This window comes from Xyrauchen texanus, chromosome 9 (genome assembly GCF_025860055.1).
Source record: "Xyrauchen texanus isolate HMW12.3.18 chromosome 9, RBS_HiC_50CHRs, whole genome shotgun sequence".
NCBI lineage: Eukaryota > Metazoa > Chordata > Actinopteri > Cypriniformes > Catostomidae > Xyrauchen > Xyrauchen texanus.
The window spans coordinates 21,368,688-21,391,070 of record NC_068284.1 but is presented as its reverse complement, the minus strand read 5'-3'; the positions used below and the strand labels follow the sequence as shown (position 1 = coordinate 21,391,070).

The 22,383-nt window shown below is 38.1% G+C and overlaps 1 protein-coding gene across 2 annotated transcripts; it reads left to right on the top strand.

Moving 5' to 3' along the window:
* Positions 1-475: 475 nt before the first annotated feature.
* Positions 476-22,003, top strand: LOC127649186 (heparan sulfate 2-O-sulfotransferase 1-like). Of its 2 annotated transcripts, none has more exons than XM_052134173.1 (7): positions 476-530; positions 14,063-14,295; positions 14,982-15,067; positions 19,114-19,252; positions 19,713-19,810; positions 20,375-20,532; positions 20,679-22,003. In XM_052134173.1, exons 1-7 carry the CDS (start codon positions 485-487, stop codon positions 20,903-20,905), a joined length of 987 nt encoding a protein of 328 aa, XP_051990133.1. In that variant the 5' UTR covers positions 476-484; the 3' UTR covers positions 20,906-22,003. The 2 variants fall into 2 exon arrangements, with proteins under 2 accessions (XP_051990133.1, XP_051990132.1); XM_052134172.1 differs by lacking the exon at positions 476-530 and adding an exon at positions 1,867-2,247.
* The last annotated feature ends 380 nt before the right edge of the window (positions 22,004-22,383 follow it).

The following is a 22,383-nucleotide window of genomic DNA, read 5'->3' as shown; positions in this document are numbered from 1 at the left end:
ATGGGGGTTTCAATTTTGAAGCCGCCGTGCATTTAAAAAAAAGTAAAAAAAAGTATATAATTATAATCACGTTTTATTTGAGGTATGTTTGGTGAAGACATTGGTGTGAAGACATAGGTGTAGTTTATGTTGTTGAAAAAAACATCCACGTATCGTCAAGTAATGTTTACTACTGACCTTATTTAACTCATAAGTAATAAATAAATAAATTAATTAATTAATTAAAAACCCTTATGATAACCCATAGAATATCCAGGCTGGTGGTTAGGTCCCTGCTATCACCTGCTGGTAGATGCTGGAACTACACTACCCGATTTTCCAAGAACCATTTCAGTTATTTAATTGCATTACAGCACATCGTCATCAGGCGACGGATTGGTTTTGAAGGGATTTTAAAAGCGTGAAATTGATTTATATTTTTCCTTATCTACTCTCATTGACGAGTGATCTGTCACGTGACACCCTATCCCGGAACTGAGCGTAAATGAGTAAAGATGGCAGCCTCCATGTCTACTCCTGTTTCTGTAAAGGTAATTCAGTTTTCTGGTCAGTTTAAGGAATATTCCGGGTTCGATACAAGTTAAGTTCAATTGACAGCATTTGTGGCATAATGTTGATTACCACAAAAATTTATTTTGAATCGTCCATCTTTTTCCTGAAAAAAAAGCAAAAGGTGAGATTAAAGTGAGGCACTTACAATGGAAGTGAATGGGGCCAATTTTTGGAAGGTTTAAAGGCAGGAATGTGAAGATTATAATTGTTTAAAAACACTTACATTAATTCTTCTGTTAAACGTTTAGTTGTACATTTGTTTAAATCATGATTTTAACAGTAAGTTTAGTGTTTGTTGATATTGCATCTTCATGGGAACATTTGCAAGAACTTTACACAGAAAAAGTTAGGACACGCATATTGTTAATGTCTTGTGGCTACACTTTGAAAGAGTATTTTAATGTTTGCGGCCCCATTTTTGTGGTCGTCAATTATATGCAACAAATGCTGTCGATTGAGCTTAATTGTTTTGAACCCCGGGTGGTTTTTCGGTGCCCCTGTTATTGTGGTTCTCAACCCTGTTTCTGGAGGTCCCCCAACACTGCACATTTTGTATATCTCCTTATTCTGACACACCCAATTCAGGTCTTGGAGTCTCCACTAACGAGCTGATGAGTTGAATCAGGTGTTTCATTAGGGAGGTATTCAAAATGTGTAGTGTTGGTGGAGCTCCAGGAGCAGGGCTGTGAACCAAAGCAAGTTTAAAGGGTAACTAAACCCTAAACCAACTTTTTTTAGTTAATGATCTGTAAGCATGGGGCTTTATTAGTACTGGTCATTGATTCAAGTAATTTTTTTGACATTTGTGTATAAAGTGTTTTAATTCTACAATATATGGTGTAAAAACGTCTGAGTGCTGCCCTCTTCAGGTTGAACGGTGGCTACTGCAGTTGAATTTTCCTATTGGCTGTTGCGGTACTTCGTGACGTAAGCGGTGACAGCTGACGTAAGCAGGTTCCAGCTCACCAAGCCAGATTCATGTACATGTCGTCTTGCGACCGTGTGAGGAATAATAATAACATAGAGTCTGACAGCAGCTGTCAATTAATCCGTCACTACGAGTCTCAGGTGCCCCCACCCCGCTCAGCCCCGCACTCGGTTCGTTCCCTCTATCCCCGCCGGGGTCTGCCCACTTTTCCTGCATTTTCAAATATTTCTAGTGGGTGGAGTCAGACTCTGAGCAGGTGTTTAGTTACCCTTTTGAGTGAAGTGTGACTCTCTCCAGTCACAGAGACCGCTGAACGCATGACGTCAAACCTGGTGAATGCGCATGCCCACTGATACAACGTGACTGCTGCTGACTGTGCCCAGGATTTAATAACAACCGAACCTGCACCACAGCTGCTGCTCATGTGCAGGCGAGTCTGAGTTATTTGGATTAAATAAATATATCGTTTTAAGTCCGTTTTTGTTTAGGCATTAAGTGTCCACTGAGTAAAGTTCACTGTTTGTGTTAATATTCATGGACGGATTTTGAGAATCATGAAATAACAGTGTTACCCGTTGCATCTATGAAGTGTCTGTCATAAACTTCTCGATCGCGACATGGCTTCTCTTTGTTGGATTTTTTGATGGGGCTTTTAAGAGGAAAGATGCCGCCGAGGTTTCAGCTCCTGGCTCTGTTGGCTTTTGCGATTGCCATGATCTTCTTGGAAAATCAAATTCATAAGCTTGAGGAGTCACGGGGAAAGCTGGGTGAGAATCACTTCTTTAAACTAAATGTCACGTACTGGTCGCAATCAACATGCTGTACATTTAACGAGCATTTGTGTGTTTTTTTGTGTGCGCTACATGGTCCATCATGTCTTATGCAGCAGCTGCATTTTCATTCAAACAAGATCCAATATTCATGTTCTCCGATCTAGTTGTGCAATGGATTTTGTATTCGTAATTTTCCACCATGCATCTATTGCACATTAAATGGAACTACTGCATCAAACATGAAATTAGTGGTCTACCGATGTGGGTTTTTCAATAGCTCATACCGATATTTGGAGAGGAGGATGGCTGATATAAATGCAGATAAACACACAATTTAAGAACAGCAAATCAGATTTTCACAATTTCTTAAGTGAAACAAACATATTTCATGCAATATTTGCCCACATTTGCTTAAACTTGAAAAGAAAAAAGCTTGAAAATAGAAAGCGTTGTCTATACATTGACAAATCTATTGGTAGGTTTTGGATCTGACACAAGGTAAAGTTAACACTTCAATCGCAAAATGGCCAAATAATCGGCCTGACCGATATATATATATATATATATAGGTCTATCGCTACTAGGGATGCACCGATCCGATACTTAAGCTTTTAGACGGATTGGGTATCGGTCCGACGAGCCTGGTCCTAATCTGACACTGCGTGTTAGTCATGTTTGTTACTGTCAAGCTCAAAAATGATATAAAAGTACCATAAAAACCCAATTCAAGTAGTTCATTTGACTTGTGTATTTTATTGAAAGCCACTTGAAGATGTGCGATAGCTCTGTGAATCACAAAAGGCTGTTTTACAAGTAAATGTATAAAATGCACGTGCAGCTCCTGCTATTTTTAGCCTTCACAGCGCTACTCATGCACAACATCTCAGATGTAGATGCTCAATAGTTCGGTTCACTTATAATATGCAGTTAGAATGGCACTGGAGGTGCATTTTACCAGAATTTGAATAAGCAGATTAAACTACTGTGAACTTGACTACAAACAGACACACTTACAGGACATTCTTAACTCTCCAGGAAGTCAAAATAAAAGCATGAGGGTATAAAAGTTAAAGGTGCACGATTGAGCTATATTTAAGCAAAATCACACGAGCAAGAGTGCGATATGGCCCGACATCAGCACTGCTATGATTTGGCCGCAGGCCGAGTTCCGTAGGTAATCACAGCAGTGCTGACTCTTGCTCGTGTGATATTGCTTATAAACAACAGTTCAATGAACAAGTACATTTTAAAACATTAGGAAAAACTGAATACGGTCACAAAAACGCATTTGTGCATGGAACTACTTTCTTGCATGACAGTTCATAATATGCTATTGCTGGTTCAAACCAAATGATGCATCCAAGCCTTCGTTAGTAATTAAAAAATGTCACTTCAGAAATATTATCAAGGCTTGTGCTGTTTCAAACATGTTATTGGATAAACAGTGTGTGTGTGTGTGTGTGTGTGTGTGTGTGTGTGTGAGAGAGATGGAGCATGTGCAATCACCTGTTGCCACTCCAAAGCAGAGATGATGTCAGCTTTTTGAAGATCAGCTTTCTCAGTGGAAAAATAGTATCCAAGCGGGGGTAGTTCTCCCTATTTCACCGTAGCCGGCGCGCAAGAGTCGATCACGATAGAAATCGCAATGTCCTCCACCATATTAAACAGCACACATTGTGTAATTAATCACTCTGTTTTGTGTCTCATCTGTGATGAGCCGTAATGCTGAAGTTGTTAGTTTAAAACCATTTAAAGCTATTTCCTAGCTTTAGTAGAAGTAATACAAGCGATCACGAAGAGCTGTTTTATGTAAACACTAGCTGACGCGGATTCACGCCACCTAAATGGCTCATATTACACACAAAAAGTATCTTTTGCCACCACCTGCTGGCTAACATATTTAATGTAAAAACAAAAAAGACAAACCGCTCTTAACACATATGCACTGCTCTTACAGTTTAGACACTGCTCTTAGTTTAGAATGGCACAAACACAAGGGGAGTGACACACACACACACACACACACACACACACACACACACACACACGGTGAAGGATCGGAGTGCTGATGGTGTCAGACCATCAGTGCTCATGGAACATCTCTCAGATTCGAGGACCGGAACTAACTCTTGTATATTACAATTAGGGATGTCAATCGATTAAAATGTTTAATCTAATTAATTACATGGTGTCCCGATTAATTTATCGCATATACAAATATTTATATACATATAAGAATGCATTACATTCCTGTAGCAGAAGAGTTAATCATTGATAAGACAATACAAAAAGCGGCTTTAGAATACAATGTATTATTATTTACTACCATATTATTGATCATAAGTCAATCACTGGCATACAGTTCACAGCAATACATTTCGCAAGTGAATTTGTCTATCAGTTGGAGATTACACCTGCATCAGACATTTTTTTTTTTATTATTATTATTAATGCTTACAAAACTTTTACATCTAGAGCCTATATATATATATATATATATATATATATATATATATATATATATATATATATATATATATATATATATATATATATATATATATATATATATATTTTTTTTTTTCTTTTACTTTAAAATTATTTTCATATTTCTTTACATACAGATATCCAAGTATGGGGGCAAAAAAGCCCTTGTGACTGAGGAATGATACTGTATGGGGTTCAGGGGCATCTCCAGAGAGAAACTTTTGAAAATGGAAAATTCTGAATGGACCATTAAAGTGAGAGACTAGGCTACAAACTAGTAATTGTTTTGTCTTTCATCCTTGTCAGAGATGATGAAATCTGAATAATTTCACAAAATTAGAACAGAAATATATTTGTTTATTATTAAAGGCTTGGACCATGCTGATTAATAAAACTAAATTTAGAAAGAAAAACTTTATGGTCTAAAGGCGCTCTGGAAACATGCACCTCATGTTTACGCTCATGTGGGCAAATGCGGTGCAGACCGGGTGCGGACCAGGACAGGGCATCAGTGAAGCATGTTTCAATGCTAGAGAAAAATATTCAAGAGTACAGCGCAGAAAGATCAGATATGATGTAACCGGCACTGTTGTTTTGATGCGCTGCTTGGATGTCTTGCATGATGTCTTGCAGTCAAGATGGAATCAATCTGGGATCCAGATCCGGAATGCGGTAGCGTAGCGGGGGCAATAGCAACTTCATACAGTCTAAGGCTGCGTTTCCACTGATGTTGAAGAAATCCGCACAAATCCACACCCAACGCTAGGGAATCGCTTGCCCCACGCTGCTGTCAATTTTACAATCCACCACGAGCTTGACGCTCGGCTTCCATAGGAAGGAATCGAAAGCACTCGCTCACATTCTCTCAGCATGCGCCAGTGGAAATGTATGTTAAGAAAGTCAAACTGCTAGTGTTTTTAGCAACACGAATGTCTAGATGTAGAACACAGGTTAAATATTGAAAACTACTCAAAAGCTTATTGTCGATATCATGGAGTTTTATTTATCACGATAAATATTGATGTCGTTTTATAGCCCACCCCTAGATATGGGCTATTTCATGTCCTGCACAGGATATTTTAAATGCTGGACTGTATGCATAATTTCTGCATCGTATCTGTTTCATAGCAGCTTCACAGAGATTGACTATATCTGTGCCACACTTCAGTTATTGTAATTCTTTGTTTGTTCATTTAAATAAATAACATTTAATTCTGTAAAAAAAAATGGGCACACCGGTTTAGTTTGGCTTAAATGGTTCTCACCATTCAAGTTATTCACAGCAACTTATTGCAGTTGTACAACTGTAGTGGTATTTGAGATACATTAGCAGGCAGAGAGGTGATAGAAAGGTTTTCCATCTGGTTATAGTTGGAGAGAGCTGTCAGTCTTGGCACTGGATAAATTGACGTTGTTTATGAACCTATCATTCCTGTTAAACATCATGGTTAACTGCAAATAAATGGGGTCTGTAATACATAGTGTAAACTGTTTTATACATGTGCATCAATATTTTTGATAATGTTCTGACTGTTCTTACTGTCTCGCATCAATTAAACACTTTGATTTATCACATATTTCCATTTGCTGCAATGATGACAGCTGATGTGCACTTGTATGGTTCATCAGCTTTGGAAAGTTATTTGATATCTAACCTGATATTTATTTGTCTCCATTTGCTAATGGAAGTTCTGGGATTCCCTTTGAACTTTGTTCAGATCGGTACTGTTTTTAGCCCTGATGAGAGCTGTGAAAGAACCCAAGCCATGTGTTATTGTTTGGCACACACTACATTGACTAAAGTACATCTTTAGATCCAAAATAGCCATGTGTTTATGATGTCTGAAGTCTCTTTGAAAGATCTGTTGATTGTTGATAAAGGTTTCGGAATCAGCGGATAACACCTAAACAATATATTTCTCCACCCTAAAAATCATCTGATTGAATGATATGGTTTATTAGCCTTTATACTGTACATTTGATATAATTTATATAAATGATAATTAAGTACACTATCCATGTACCCTACATTTGTAGATTTGCTCAGATTTGTAGCATAAATCTTTACCACTGTCTTATACCACTAATATTTTTTACTAAAAGACAAATTGTACAGTTTAGTTTACATGTGATGAACAGAATTTCTACCAAACAAACTGAAAAATTAGTTGTGAATTTGCTTATATTGCTCTCAGAAAATGAAATCGTATCCATACTTACAAATGTGTCACAAATAAAAAAGAAAAATCAAGACATTTTGTAGTGTGTAAAATGGTCTAAGATTTGGGGCAAAGTATGAACCTTCGTTTCACATCACAAATGTGATCGGCGCAGAAGCATAATGTTTTTTTTCTTTTAGTGCCCCTGTTATTGTGGTTCTCAACCCTGTTCCTGGAGGCCCCCCCCAACACTTCACATTGTGTATATCTCCCTTTTTTGACACAACCAATTCAGGTCTTGGAGTCTCCACTAACGAGCTGATGAGTTGAATCAGGTGTGTTTCATTAGGGAGATATCCAAAATGTGTAGTGTTGGTGGAGCTCCAGGAACAGGGTTGAGAAGCATCAGCAGCGCTTCAGAGCGTAGTGTGAGCTGCAGTGTAGTGGGGGTTTCGGCTCAGAGTCTATTTTTGCAGCACCGCTCACACTCAACTGTCCACTGTTGATGGATAAAATGAATGTGATTTTGCACAGAATAAGCATACTGCATATTAGTAGTGTAGTGTGTCTTAATATTGTATGAATTGGAGCACATCTGAAAAACATATTAAAGATAAAATCCAGGAGATTTAACCATTTAAACCAATTTTATCTTAATCAGAAGTATGGTTTATAACTTAAAACTACAGTAAACTACAAGTTATGAGCCTAAAAATTAGACAAACTGTCTTTCATGTACTATTAAACATAGAACTGATCTATAGTAGAGGTCGACTGGTATATCTTTTGCTGATTAATCGGCACCGATAACAGATTTCTGGAACTATGGGTTATCTGCAAAAGTCCTCACCGATAGTTTACCCTGGTGCATGAGCAGCTGGGAAGGATCACTGATGCCTTGTGGTGTTTTTGACACATGAGACTACACTCTGCTTGGAGCGGAAGACTTCAGATGCAGATTTAAAACGTCAACCACGAAAGGTCTGTATACAGTACAGGTTGTCCTATCATTATAAAGTAATTAATTTGTTGACTATGTCCTAAAGATAAGTTACAGGAACAAGTCAAAGAACATACCTGGCAGTTGAGAAAACTACATGTAATTGCAAAGCATGGGAAATCTGAATGCAGATTCCTATTATTAAAGTTACACACATTGAGGTGTGGGATCATCTGACTACAGAGAACCCTGAGCTCTGGGCCAGCTTTCCTTAAATATCTCACAATATGACAGAATACATATTGTGTACCAAATGGTATTATCCTTTGAACAATGAGAGTTTGGGGGTGAATGGGTTCTTGGCTTCATTGAAGGGGGATAGACCTCCAGAATTATTCATTATTTGGCAAAGACATTATAACTTTGTTGTCATGAAGTTTTACAATCCTGGGAAAGAGAACACTATACCAGATGCACTGAGACATTTTAAATGATACCAAACAGGTTACACTAGTTACATTATTTGTATACATCAGATAAGATATTTTGTTACATACAGATCTTAGGTGAGTTTGAGGTGATTCTGAGCTGAAGGGGAATGGATGAGGAGGAGAGAATGGGACAGATGTGGAAGGGCAACAATGAGGTGTGAATTTGCAGTCTTTGCTCAGTGGGGTGTGGTGCCTCAGGAAGAGTTGCTAATTGTGAGAAAGTTCATATGTTGAGTATCTCAAAGATCAGACATTTGCTCTTTACCTTTGAATGTAAACACATTGGCACCCAGCCTTACACTATCCAAATGTTTAAATGTCATGATTGTTACATATATTACCTCTATTTGCATTAGTTTATATCCAGCTGGTGTTTGTATAGAAAAACAAATGGATGGATGCAAAAGCGTTTGGTGTGAACAGCGCCTTACATTTGGTGAAGGTCTTTGGCCATTGCGTCTTGCTCACTTAAAAGCGTTGATCATATTAAGCAATGAGTTTTTTTAAATACTTTGTCAGGAAAGATGTTCAACTTGGAAATGTTTGTCTCCAGATTCTCACATTCAGTTCCATTCTGTTGTTTTTCCATCTGTACTACAGAGTTCAGCCGAATACTACTGCTATCTGTGAATATTGCTACTCTACATACACTGGGATAAAACAAATCTGTGGTATTTTGCTGTTATTATGAAGCTCTAATCTGGAGTAGTAGGAATCAGTGCAAGTGTAACACCATGTTAACTGTCTATTGAAGCGTTTTCCCCCCTCATTTTGTGATTTTAACATTTGAAAATATGGACTGACGTTTATTATTTGCACATTAGTTGAAAATGAAATGCTCTTTTTTTTTTATTATTATTATTATTTGCAATAATTTAATGGTGCTGAATGGTTTATGTATTTATTGCGTCCTCTTGTGGACTAAGAAACAACGTCAATTTAAATATCAGCTGACTTTAAAATTTGAATATTAGTTTGTTCATGTATATTAATATTTATACATTTATTTAGTTTAAAAATAGTGCAATACATTTTCATGGCTCAGTCATTATGGTTTATTTTTGTAATAAAGTTCAGTTAAATTTTACTTTGAGTGTTATTTTTTTTTATTCCGTATCAATTTTAAAAACTATCGGTTCATTAATTGGTTATCGGCAGGTATACCTAACTTAGTTATTGGTTTCGGAAAAATCCACCATCTGTCGACCTCTAGTCTATTGGCTTCAGCAATACCCACTCATGGCTGAGTTTGCTTTGCACATGACTGACCTGATTCAGATCTTACCTCATTTGTGTTCAACAATGGATTATACAAGACTAATTGTGGAGAAGCACAAAGTGCGCTTGTTTACTGTGGCAGGGCGGAGGGAGGGTCTGGGCCGTGATTCTGCACACCCGGCCCCTAATCAGACTGATTAAGCCCGATAGGGATAAAGGTAACCGGAAGTGGCAGTTCAACAGAGAGTGTTACGGCAGCTGCCCGGCATGTGTTTGTCTTTTTGTTTAAGTTAATCATTAAACTATTAATTATATTGTTAAGCCGGTTTTTGCCTCCTTTCCATTCAACTGTCTTACATTTTACCTTTTTAGATGCATATGTTGTCCTCATGTAAATAAGTTTTACGAACATCAAGTTTGTAATACTAATCAATTACCCACTCCTGATTACCATTTTATAAGTTATGGTCTTTATTAAAATAAATACGCATCATAGTAACATAGAAATCACTGCTGTGACGCTATATAAACGCTTCCAGTGTAAAAGCCCTATTAAGTCTGCAGCTGCAGTTACACTGTAGTTAAGCTGACACTGCTTACGTCTTGCTCAAGCTTGCAATGTATTTTAAGCAAAGGTTTCATTTGTTAAGATTAGTTAGCATGAACTAATAATGAAAAATACTTTTACAGCATTTGTTAATCTTGGTTAATGTAAATTTCAGTATATATGATAGTAATACATTTTAAAAAGTATTAGTTAATATTAGTTAATGCACTATAAATTAACATGAACTAAGAATGAACAATTGTATTTTTATCAACAAATATTAATAAATGCTGTAAATAAATATATTGTTTATCGTTAGTTCATGATACCTAATGCATTAACTAATGTTAACAAATGGATCCTTATCCTGAAGTTCAAACCCGTTTTGAAAACTTTTTAATTAATTCCTAAAGCATGTTCCTGCTTGCATTGTCAATTTATATTGCATTTTTACAATGAAGTTACCATGTTTTTTTTGTTTTCTTTGCACTGAAAATGCCACATTATCCCATTTATCTTAGACGGCCTTAGCCATTCTGTCTAGGCAGTAAACACTGAGAACTGGAACAAACAGACCTTTTGTTATCAAGCGTCAACATAAAATGTTGCTGTGGCAGCAGGGGCGTGGTCTAGAGTCCGTCCAGAGAGAGGGAAATCGGTAAGGGCGCTTGCACCCGAGCTAGATTATGTCTAACACATGTCTCTAATTCCAGTTAGCATGGCGAGAGCAGCATATAAACGGTCACGCCACTAGCAGAGAGAGTCTGGCACAAGGGAGCCTACAGTGCTCGTGGAAGCTGATGTGTTTCGTGACGCTAATGAGTTTGAGTGCCTATGTGCCTCCTGAAACTGTTGAGATTGTGAAGTTGTAAAGCATTGAAGTGGCTGATTAAAAGTGTTACCTGAGTCTGGAAAAACCTGCTACCCCGTGTCCTCCTTCCCTTCTGTTTGTAGAGTCATTCACAGTCCCCAAGGTGACTTCCATTTTTGTCTCTCTACGTTGTAGAGTCTTTTGGAGGGAAATCGTTCTGGAGGAACTTATTTGTTCTAAGGAAAGACTGTAACTTGATTTGAGTGACTGAAAAGACATAAGTCAGAATGTAATTTGTCAGGATTTATAGCTTACGTCATAAATCCTCCTCTCCTCCAGAGGTCCTTGACACTTGTAGATATTAAATTTCTTTTGCTCTTCGTATTATTTTTAGCCTTAACTGAACTTCCAGTGTTCCACTCTGAATCAGTCACAGCCTGAGGGCCCATTCACTGCCTGTCCAGTTTTAAATGAACACTTTCACTCAGCATAATGCAGCGGTTTTGTGTCCCTCAAGTAGGAAATGGGTAATTATTCATGGTGTTTTTCTCATTAACTTGCAATAATGTTATTACATTCGGCTGGGTATTGCAGCAGAAATAAGATGGCAATACTGCGTGGTACACAGTGTACCCATAAATGCTTGAGCTGTTACTCCTTTTACCTCAAAAAATCCCCCATTGCAGTTCATTGCATCACACACAAATTAATTATAGTATTGTTCTATAGCTGAGAGGCAAAAGACTAATACAAGACAGTGGATTTCTTTAGTAAAGTTTAGTCTTGTTGTAAAAATGTTCTCTATACATTCTTTAGCATTAGTTAATGCATTAGGTGTCATGAACCACTGACATGCACAGAATGGGGGCTACAGGGGTGCAAGCCCCTGCCCCATTCATTCACAAATGTAAAGGTGCCCTTTAAGTGGAGGTGCCTTTTAAGAGCACAGAGATTTAAGCGGAGGTGTCCCGTCTCCACCCCCCCCATATATAAACAATCCATATAATATGCCTATGAGAGTCCCTGCGATGACTTTGCCGTAAGAGTGTTCAAGTCCAGTGTTTCTATACAAAAATTTGCAAAACAGAATTACACAACAGAAGATAATCTATAAAACAAACTCCAGCAAATAAGCAGAATAAACACTCAAAAAGGGGAGATTAATCCACTTAACTATCTCAAAGGTGTGTACCTCCACAAAACAAGCTCCAGCCACCAGCGGAACCAGCACAAAAATAAAAGAAAATGGGCCATTCAGTTCTTTGAACAGTTCTTTCAAGCTCACTTCAATGTTCTGCAAGAAATATTCTGCAACCAACTCCAGCCAACAGGAGGAATAAGCACCCAAAAATAAATACAACTTTTCAATAATAAAAAAAATGCATTACTTTATTTTGAAATTAACATTATGGCAGACAAGCCTCTTGTTCGTCCGTAAAGGAGGAAGCAGGAAACGGATTGACACTCAACAAGTCTTTAATTACAACTTAAAACACTGAACTGGAACATAATAACATGACGACACACACACACACACACAGCTTCATGTATGTGTCTCTCTCTCTCTCCCATTGATTGGGCCGCTCAGCACCAGGCGCGCACACTCACAGTCCGGCCATGCCCTCCTTCTCGTCACAAACATTAACCAATATTAGTTAATGCTATAAAAGTATTGTTCATTGTTAGTTGATGGTAAATAATGTTAACTAATGTTTACAAATGGTACCTTATTGTTAAGTCTTTCCAATTAACCTAAGTAGCAAGTACCCCAAATATATACACCAAAATGTTACATTTGTCAAGCGCAGCCACTCAAGCCTGTCATTCAAGGTTTTTTTGGATGAAAAAAAACAAAAACAAACAAACAAAATCACTGCGACGGTTCTTGAGTCAAAGAAACCAGTCCCCAACCATCAGACACAGACAACTGGTGCCGGCCATGACAACAACTGTTGCTGTACCACATTATGATGTCAAACTCTACATCGACAACAGAGAAACTTGCTCTATTTAGAGACTGGTTTCTTTGACCCAAGAACCGTCGCAGTAATGGGAATGTGCTGTGTTGTCTAGACATCATCACCTAACATCAGCTGCTGCCCAGCCAGCTTGCATTATACATTACTGTCACCACATCATGTGCACTGTCAAGTTTCCATCCTGAGATCCCACAGGTATTTCGAGGCCATGAGCCAAAAGGCCTTCTCTGTTTTTATGTGTGGATTTAATTTTGTCCATTTAAATATATTTAGTTCTGGTCTGTTTTTTGCATTACTCAAATCTGGCCTGTATTCCTTCAATATTACACATTTACTTTATTTCAAATTATACATTTTCATTTAGCTGATGGCTTTATTCAATGACTTACAGTACAAGGAGTAGAACTGTACATCAAATGTACAGGGTAAAGCATGTCTTTGCTTCTTGGCAGTTTTTGGAAAATGTTGGTATTTTTATTCCAAGATAGTGTGCCCAGAATTTCTTTTCAGAAATGCAGATACAGTGGGGTTCATAGGTATGTGGATTTGAAAAGGGGTAAATCTGGATTAAAAAAAAAAACTTGAAAAGAAATAGTAGGTTTTAGGATTTTGATCAATTCAAAACAAACCAGTATTGTGAATGAATATAACTAACATAATATGAAAAATAAATATATAAGATTATTCATATTTAAGATTAAGAAAATGCCAGATTTCTTTGCTTCCATTAAAGCACACATGCTCTTTGGAACATTCTCAAATCTTGCTTGGATAATATGGATCATCAGGATTTGCACATCCTGCCCATACCAGCTCGAGGCTTAAAAGGGGGACATATCAAATACCAAGACATTCTGAAATTCTGAATTGAAATGTTACATTTTGTTTTGTTACTCAAATTTTCACACACATTGTCATGCAATTAATATAGCCAATTTTGTACTGGATACATTTATTAAGATAGCAATGATCTCAAGATTACAGTAACTAGTAAAAGGCTCCAGTATTATTTTCGTTCCGTCTCGTACATCATTATGAGCATCTCTGTACATATCTGGTATGGCAGGTTAATTTGCAGTATTTCGGAGGACAGATATTCAAATGGATTATGCAAAATGTCTCCTCATCTTGGAGGCTGAACTGATTTGTGTTAAACATCTCTCCGCCTACATTGCAGAACGAGCCATTGCCAGACATGAGGTACAGGAGATTGAGCAGCGGCACATTCAGGAGTGGGTAAAGGAAAATGTGCAAGAGGAGGACAATACGGTGGTCATCTACAACCGAGTGCCAAAAACAGCCAGCACCTCCTTCACCAACATAGCCTATGACCTGTGCAACAAGAACCTCTACCATGTGCTGCACATTAATACCACTAAAAACAACCCTGTCATGTCCCTTCAGGACCAGGTCAGAGACTTCTATCTTCTCAGATTATCAGGCAATGCAAGATCAGAGTCAGTCAGCCCTGGGGGCTGTTGAATTGACTTTGACCTTACAAAATTGTTTTTGTACTGTTTGTGTATGTTTATTAGTGCTTCCCACTTGCAGCCATACAAACAGCAGATTATAATACTGAAAGCATTCCGCATGTTTCTGTGTACTGAAATGCTCCAAACAGTCTCCTAATGACAAAAATAATTTCCTTTTATAGTGGAGTACAGCAGATGTTCAGTATGATTAAAAAAGATTGTTTTTCACTCATTTAAGTTTTTTTTTTTTTTTTTTTTTTTGTTTTTTTTTTTTTTTTAGATCAAAACTTCAAAGCTGAAGTGTGTAATTTCATAACTGCTAGTGTCACTAAACGGAAATGCAAAAATTATGAACGTTTTCAAGCTGGTTTCTTGAGCATTCTGCCCATGTGCCATTGGTTATGCAAACAGATAGTCCAGCACAAAATTCATGCCATTGGTTGAGCCAGTGTTGCTGTGTTGGGCTAGTCATTATGCTCAAACAAAGAGAGTAATGTTTTGATGGCGTCACAATGATTACACTTTTCAGGGAAATCGACCTACAGATGGATTACTTGGTTTTCTTGGTTGTTATATTAAGCAGGGATAAAAAAAATTTTTTTTAACAGTATTTATTTTTTCCAGGTACGGTTTGTCAAGAATGTGACTTTATGGAAAGAGATGAAACCTGCATTCTACCATGGACACGTTTCCTTTCTGGACTTCACTAAGTGCGTGCCGTGTGCTGTTCTCTGTGCAAATTCCATCTGTTGTGGTCAATTTGCTAGCATGAATGCTAGCAAATTATGTTTAGACTGGTTTTAGGTTTTGCATTCAGTGCCAACACCAGAGTGATTTACCAACATTCTGCATAATTAGAAATCTACTTCAGGGTTTGTGGTCCATATCTTCAACTCTGCAGACCCGTCGGCATGTCCAAAAGGGGTGCTATGTCATGAAAAAAAGGTTATGCTCAAAATGTTCAAGTCTCTAAGTACATAAGTCAGGCATATGTGGTATTGTTTGAAAGCTTAGAATATGAATTTTCAGATAACATCACTTCTGCATTTACAGTGGGTACGGAAAGTATTCAGACCCCCTTAAATTTTTCACTCTTTGTTATATTGCAGCCATTTGCTAAAATCATTTAAGTTCATTTTTTTTCCTCATTATTGTACACACAGCACCCCATATTGACAGAAAAACACAGAATTGTTGAAATTTTTGCACATTTATTAAAAAAGAAAAACTGAAATATCACATGGTCCTAAGTATTCAGACCCTTTGTTCAGTATTTAGTAGAAGCACCCTTTTGATCTAATACAGCCATGAGTCTTTTTGGGAAAGATGCAACAAGTTTTTCACATCTGGATTTGGGTATCCTCTGCCATTCCTCCTTGCAGATCCTCTCCAGTTCTGTCAGGTTGGATGGTAAATGTTGGTGGACAGCCATTTTCAGGTCTCTCCAGAGATGCTCAAATTGGGTTTAAGTCAGGGCTCTGGCTGGGCCATTCAAGAACAGTCACAGAGTTGTTGTGAAGCCACTCCTTCGTTATTTTAGCGGTGTGCTTAGGGTCATTGTCTTGTTGGAAGGTGAATCTTCGGCCCAGTCTGAGGTCCAGAGCACTCTGGAGAAGGTTTTCGTCCAGGATATCCCTGTACTTGGCCGCATTCATCTTTCCCTCGATTGCAACCAGTCGTCCTGTCCCTGCAGCTGAAAAACACCCCCACAGCATGATGCTGCCACCACCATGCTTCACTGTTGAGACTGTATTGGACAGGTGATGAGCAGTGCCTGGTTTTCTCCACACATACCACTTAGAATTAAGGCCAAAAAGTTCTATCTTGGTCTCATCAAACCAGAGAATCTTATTTATCACCATCTTGGAGTCCTTCAGGTGTTTTTTAGCAAACTCCATGCAGGCTTTCATGTGTCTTGCACTGAGGAGAGGCTTCCGTCGGGCCACTCTGCCATAAAGCCCCGACTGGTGGATGGCTGCAGTGATGGTTGACTTACTACAACTTTCTCCCATCTCCTGACTGCATCTCTGGAGCTCAGCCACAGTGATCTTTGGGTTCTTCTTTACCTCTCTCACCAAGGCTCTTCTCCCCCGATAGCTCAGTTTGGCCGGACGGCCAGCTCTAGGAAGGGTTCTGGTCGTCCCAAACGTCTTCCATTTAAGGATTATGGAGGCCACTGTGCTCTTATGAACCTTAAGGGCAGCAGAAATTTTTTGTAACCTTGGCCAGATCTGTGCCTTGCCACAATTCTGTCTCTGAGCTCTTCAGGCAGTTCCTTTGACCTCATGATTCTCATTTGCTCTGACATGCACTGTGAGCTGTAAGGTCTTATATAGACAGGTGTGTGGCTTTCCTAATCAAGTCCAATCAGTATAATCAAACACAGCTGGACTCAATTGAAGGTGTAGAACCATCTCAAGGATGATCAGAAGAAATGGACAGCACCTGAGTTAAATATATGCGTGTCACAGCAAAGGGTCTGAATACTTAGGACCGTGTGATATTTCAGTTTTTCTTTTTTAATAAATGTGCAAAAATGTCAACAATTCTGTTTTTCTCTGTCAATATGAGGTGCTGTGTGTACAATAATGAGGAAAAAAAATGAACTTAAATGATTTTAGCAAATGGCTGCAATATGACAAAGAGTGAAAAATTTAAGGGGGTCTGAATACTTTCCATACCCACTGTATGTTACATAAAATAACAAAATAATACCTGAAAACATCTGCATTGCAAATCAGCACCACCTAGAGGTAATGTGGTAGAAATATTAAGATGAATATAAAAGTCTTTCAAACAGGACTATCAAATGAAAGCTATAATTCTTTGGAATGTGATTGTTCAGTTTATTTTGTTGCCCTTATACCACAGTTCAAAAGATTTTTCAAAGAATCACAAAGTATACAAATGTCTCTTATGCAGCGATCGCAGCTGTGAGCTCCAAATAGCCCAATTTTGTTTTATACATGCTCTTATCTTTTTTTTTTCTAAAAAACAAATGAGCCATTTTTTACTTGTCTGTCCACTAATCCAATGTTATATCTTAGTCCCCGTTTCTACCTGATATTACGATGAGTCTTGGTTGATCTGATCACATGTGGTCTGGTGAGACACATGGTGTGATGTTTCAGACCTTGAATAATGCAAAGAAAACCAGTTCAAATAAATTTTTAAACAACAGAATACTAATGATTTTAACTTAGGAAGAGAAATCAATATTTGGTGTAATAACCCTGATTTTTAATCACAGTTTTCATGCATCTTGGCATGCTCTCTACCAGTCTTTCGCATTGCTGTTGGGTGACTTTTTTGCCACTCCTGGCACAAAAATTCAAGCAGCTTGCCTTTGTTTGATGGCTTGTGGTCATCTATCTTCCTCTTGATCACATTCTAGAGGTTTTCATTGGGGTTCAGGTCTGGAGATTGGGCTGGCCATGACAGGATCTTGATCCGGTGGTCCTCCATACGCACCTTGAATTGACCTGGCTGTGTGAGACATGGAGCATTGTCCTGCTGGAAAAAACAAACCTCAGAGTTGAGGAACATTGTCAGAGCAGAAGGAAGCAAGTTTTCATCCAGGATAACCTTACGTGGATAACTGTACTTAGCTTGATTCATCTGTCCTTCACAAAGATAATCTGCCAGATTCAAGCCTTGCTAAAATACTCCCAGATCATCACCGATCCTCTGCCAAATTTCACGGTGGGTGCTAGGCACTGTGGCTTGTAGACCTCTCCAGGTCTCCGTCTAACCATTAGACAACCAAGTGTCTAACCATTAGATGACCAATTGGATTAATCAGAGAATATTACCTCATTCCAGTCCTCTACGGTCCAATCCTTATGGTCTTTTACAAACCTCAGCCTGACTATTGTTTGCTTCTCATTGATGAAGGACTTTGCACGACTTCAGCCCTGCCCCTAGGAGCCTGTTTCGAAACGTCCTCGCTGTGCACTTCACCCCAGCTGCCATTCTTTTTCATAGGTCATTTGATGTCATCTTGCTGTTGTTGAATGACATTCGAATGAGTTGGCGGTCATCCCTGTTCTGAAAAATTCAACAAATTTTTGGCTGTTAGTATACTGTACAGTATGTGTAAATGGTGATCTTTTAAATTTGAGTGTGAAAAATTGAAGACGGCAGCCCAAAACTGCACCAGAGTTGAAGAGGTTAATGGATAAAGTGGCAAAATTGAGTTTAAAACAAATTTCCTACCACTGAGATCATGTCAACAAAACACTTTGATGCTGCTGACTCCTGGTGGTTTTGAAAAGAATTGCACCAGTCTTGTCAAACATGTTCCTCTAATCTACACAACACAATCTTGTTGTTAGTTTTCCATTTTGTTAATCTCCAAATACCTTTTTGACATACTATATTAAATTTTTGGTTGAACACTTAAATACTTAAAACTGGAGTGTTTAATTTCTGCACCACCTAACAAAAAATGGTTCTAACGACTCTCCAAAAACAACCACATCTACCATTGATTGAACAAACGATAGACCTACACCAAGCTCTAGCCAGTGATTGATTTAGTGTTGTTGTGTCGAGCTGGATGGGTAGCTCAAAGCAAGCAGAGACATTTTTTAGCCCTACGGAGATGGTGTTTACAGTTTGTGAGAAAATTTACCTATAAATGGCTTGGTTGTAGTTGTTGTTGTTATTTAACTGGGATAAAAAAGTATTTTCACACAGAAAATGTTACACATTTCAACTTTAAAATATAGACATATAGTGTTCCTTCCTTTATCAGATTTGGGGTAAAGAAAAGGCCAATTTACATAAATGTCATCCGGGACCCCATTGAGCGCCTGGTGTCTTACTACTACTTTCTGCGCTTTGGTGATGATTATAGGCCAGGACTACGGCGCAGCAAGCAAGGAGACAAAAAGGTGATTTTTAGTTGAAGTGTCAGTATTGATGTCATAGCTGTCATTCATGTTTTATAAACTCTAAGATCGTGTGTGTGTGTGTGTGTGTGTGTGTGTGTGTGTGTGTGTGTGTGTGTGTGTGAGCGTGTATTTATCACTTTGTGGGGACCAAATGTCCCCATAAGGATAGTAAAACCCCAAATGTTTGACCTTGTGGGGACATTTTGTCGGTCCCCATGAGGAAAACAGCTTATAAATCATACTAAATTATGTTTTTTGAAAATGTAAAAATGCAGAAAGTTTTCTGTGAGGATTAGGTTTAGGGGTAGGGTTAGGTTTAGGGGATAGAATATAAAGTTTGTACAGTATAAAAACCATTATGTCTATGGAAAGTCCTCATAAAACATGGAAACACAACGTGTGTGTGTGTGTGTGTGTGTGTGTGTGTGTGTGTGTGTGTGTGTGTGTGTGTGTGTTTCAGACGTTTGATGATTGTGTAGCTGCAGGAGGATCTGATTGTGCTCCAGAGAAACTGTGGCTTCAAATTCCCTTTTTCTGCGGTCACTACTCTGAGTGCTGGTATGTATTTTAATAGGTTGGTATTTATTTATTCATTCTTATTTTCTCCCCAATTTGGAATTCCCAATGTGCTCTTAAGTCCTTGTGGTGGTGTAGTTACTCGCCTCAGTCTGGGTGGCAGTCCGGGTGGTGGAGGATGAATCTCAGTTGCCTCCGCGTCTGAGACGTCAATCTGTGCATCGTATCACGTGGCTTGTAGAGCACGTTACCACGGAGATGTAGTACATGTGGAGGCTTCACGCTTTTCTCCGCGGCATCCACGCACAACTCGCCATGCTTCCCACTGAGAGCTTCCCACAACTCGCCATGCTTCACCACATTATAGTGAACAGGAGGAGGTTACCCCATGTGACTACCCTCCCTAGCAGCTGGGCCAATTTGGTTGTTTAGGAGACCTGGCTGGAGTCACAGCCGGCTTCGTGGATTCGAACTCGCAACTCCAGGGGTGTTAGACAGCATCTTTACTGTTGAGCTACCAAGGCCCTCCTTCTTTCGGTATATTTGAAAGAAATCTATTATTAAGGCTACTATAATCTTATTATCTCTTTTTTTTTTTCCCCACAGGAAAACTGGCAGTAAATGGGCATTGGAACAGGCCAAATACAACCTGGTGAATGAATATATGTTAGTTGGGGTGACAGAGGAGTTGGAAGACTTTGTTATGATGCTGGAGGCAGCACTTCCTCGTTTTTTTAAAGGGGCCACAGAGCTCTATCGGACAGGTATGATTGCTTAAGGATCTTGTCTTTGCAAGTGTAGATGAATTGTAGATGAATTCTCAAGTGGAAACACTTTATATAAACTAACCATAGAGATGTAGATTGTGATGATGACAATCATATGTGTGTGTTTCTAACTGCATCTAAAGGGAAGAAATCTCACCTAAGGAAAACAAGTGAGAAGAAGGCACCCACCAAAGAGTCTATTGCCAGACTACAGCAGTCAGACACCTGGAAAATGGAGAATGAGTTTTATGAGTTTGCACTAGAGCAGTTCCAGTATGTTCGGGCCCATGCGGTGAGAGAAAAAGATGGAGAACTGTACCTACTGTCACAGAACTTTTTCTATGAGAAAATCTACCCAAAAACTACCTGAGACTCAAGGGTGCTACATAATGCTGTAAGATGTTGTCAGAAACACTAGAGGAGAGAAGGCATTACATTTATTGGTACATTCTGGCTAATCGCTCTCCAACTGGATTTGTACATTACAGGAACTGAAACAAGTAAGTGCTACTGGGAAGAGTCTTGAGGCCAAATAGTTTCAGGAGCTTTATATACCCCCCAAATCAAATCATTTCAAAACTCTCAGCTGAGCTTTAAGTGACTGAGATCTTCTCATTATTACAAACACCTATCACCTTTTTGCCATATGCGCTTGGACTTTAAACAGATGCTGCCATGTTTTTTGAGAGACTTTTCATCATAATATCTTTGATTTAATAGTAGTTTTATTGTTATTGTTGTTCTGTAACTGAACGGTGCGAGTTTAACATCTTATTTTAAAGTGTAAGACTACTAAACATTGAATATCCTGAATTTCTTTATCAGAATGGCAAACAAGCCTTAGGGACAATATGTGGAGTCAGTCAACTTGAAATTTTTTGGTAGTTTCAAAAGGCTGTTCATGGAATGTGTATGTAATACACTGATTATATTAAACAGAAGTATTTTACATAGTTGTTATATGTCATGTTATTTCTTTTTGATTCCTGAACCTTTTTTTGGTTAAAAAAAAAAAAAATGACATTTAGTGGTTTTAATTATTTTTTTAAGAACGTTCAGCTTACAAACCTGATGTTCATTCCTTTTTTTTTTTCAGCAATTACACAACTAAAGAAATATATATGTATGTAAATACTGGTGATTTAGTTATGGTTGTACCAAAAACTTTAAATACAGGAGGATAAAGGATTGAATATTAAGATGTTTTTCATTTTTTAAGATGAACTATATCTGCACATGGATCGTAGTTCGAGGGTGGAGAGGTGTATTTTATGACTGCATTATCTTATTTTCTTATTAGCAATTTCAGTTTTTCCAATTTTAAAATTTGCTGTTCAAACTTAAAAAAACAATTCTACAACTTGCATGTCAGTTCTTTTATTGCAAAGGGCAGACACAATCCTTTTAAACTACACTTGTTTCAGTGCAAAACATTTTTTTTATTTAATATTCTTTGCCATTTTTTGTTACTAACTACACAAACATAAATAAATAAAACAATCATTATTTTTGAATAATCTTTTTTCACCCGTAAACTTCTTTAATCTAGAATAAATTACCAGAATTGCTCTCTATCCAACATGGGTGTAACCCATTGGTCTAAACTCACTTCAGAATGCACAAAATAGACATATTAATGGAAATAAATCAAACATGCGCAAAACTGAGTTTTCTTAGCAGTTCAGTGCATCATCGCAGTATATTCTCTGTCCAAACAATTCCATGTTATCTCATTTGAACAAAACCATTTTATCAACATCAAAGAGGTGATATGCTTCTGAGTCCATCTCAATGGAAATGTAATCAGCAACACAATTAAAGCATTATGGAGTCATTCGCTCAATGGCA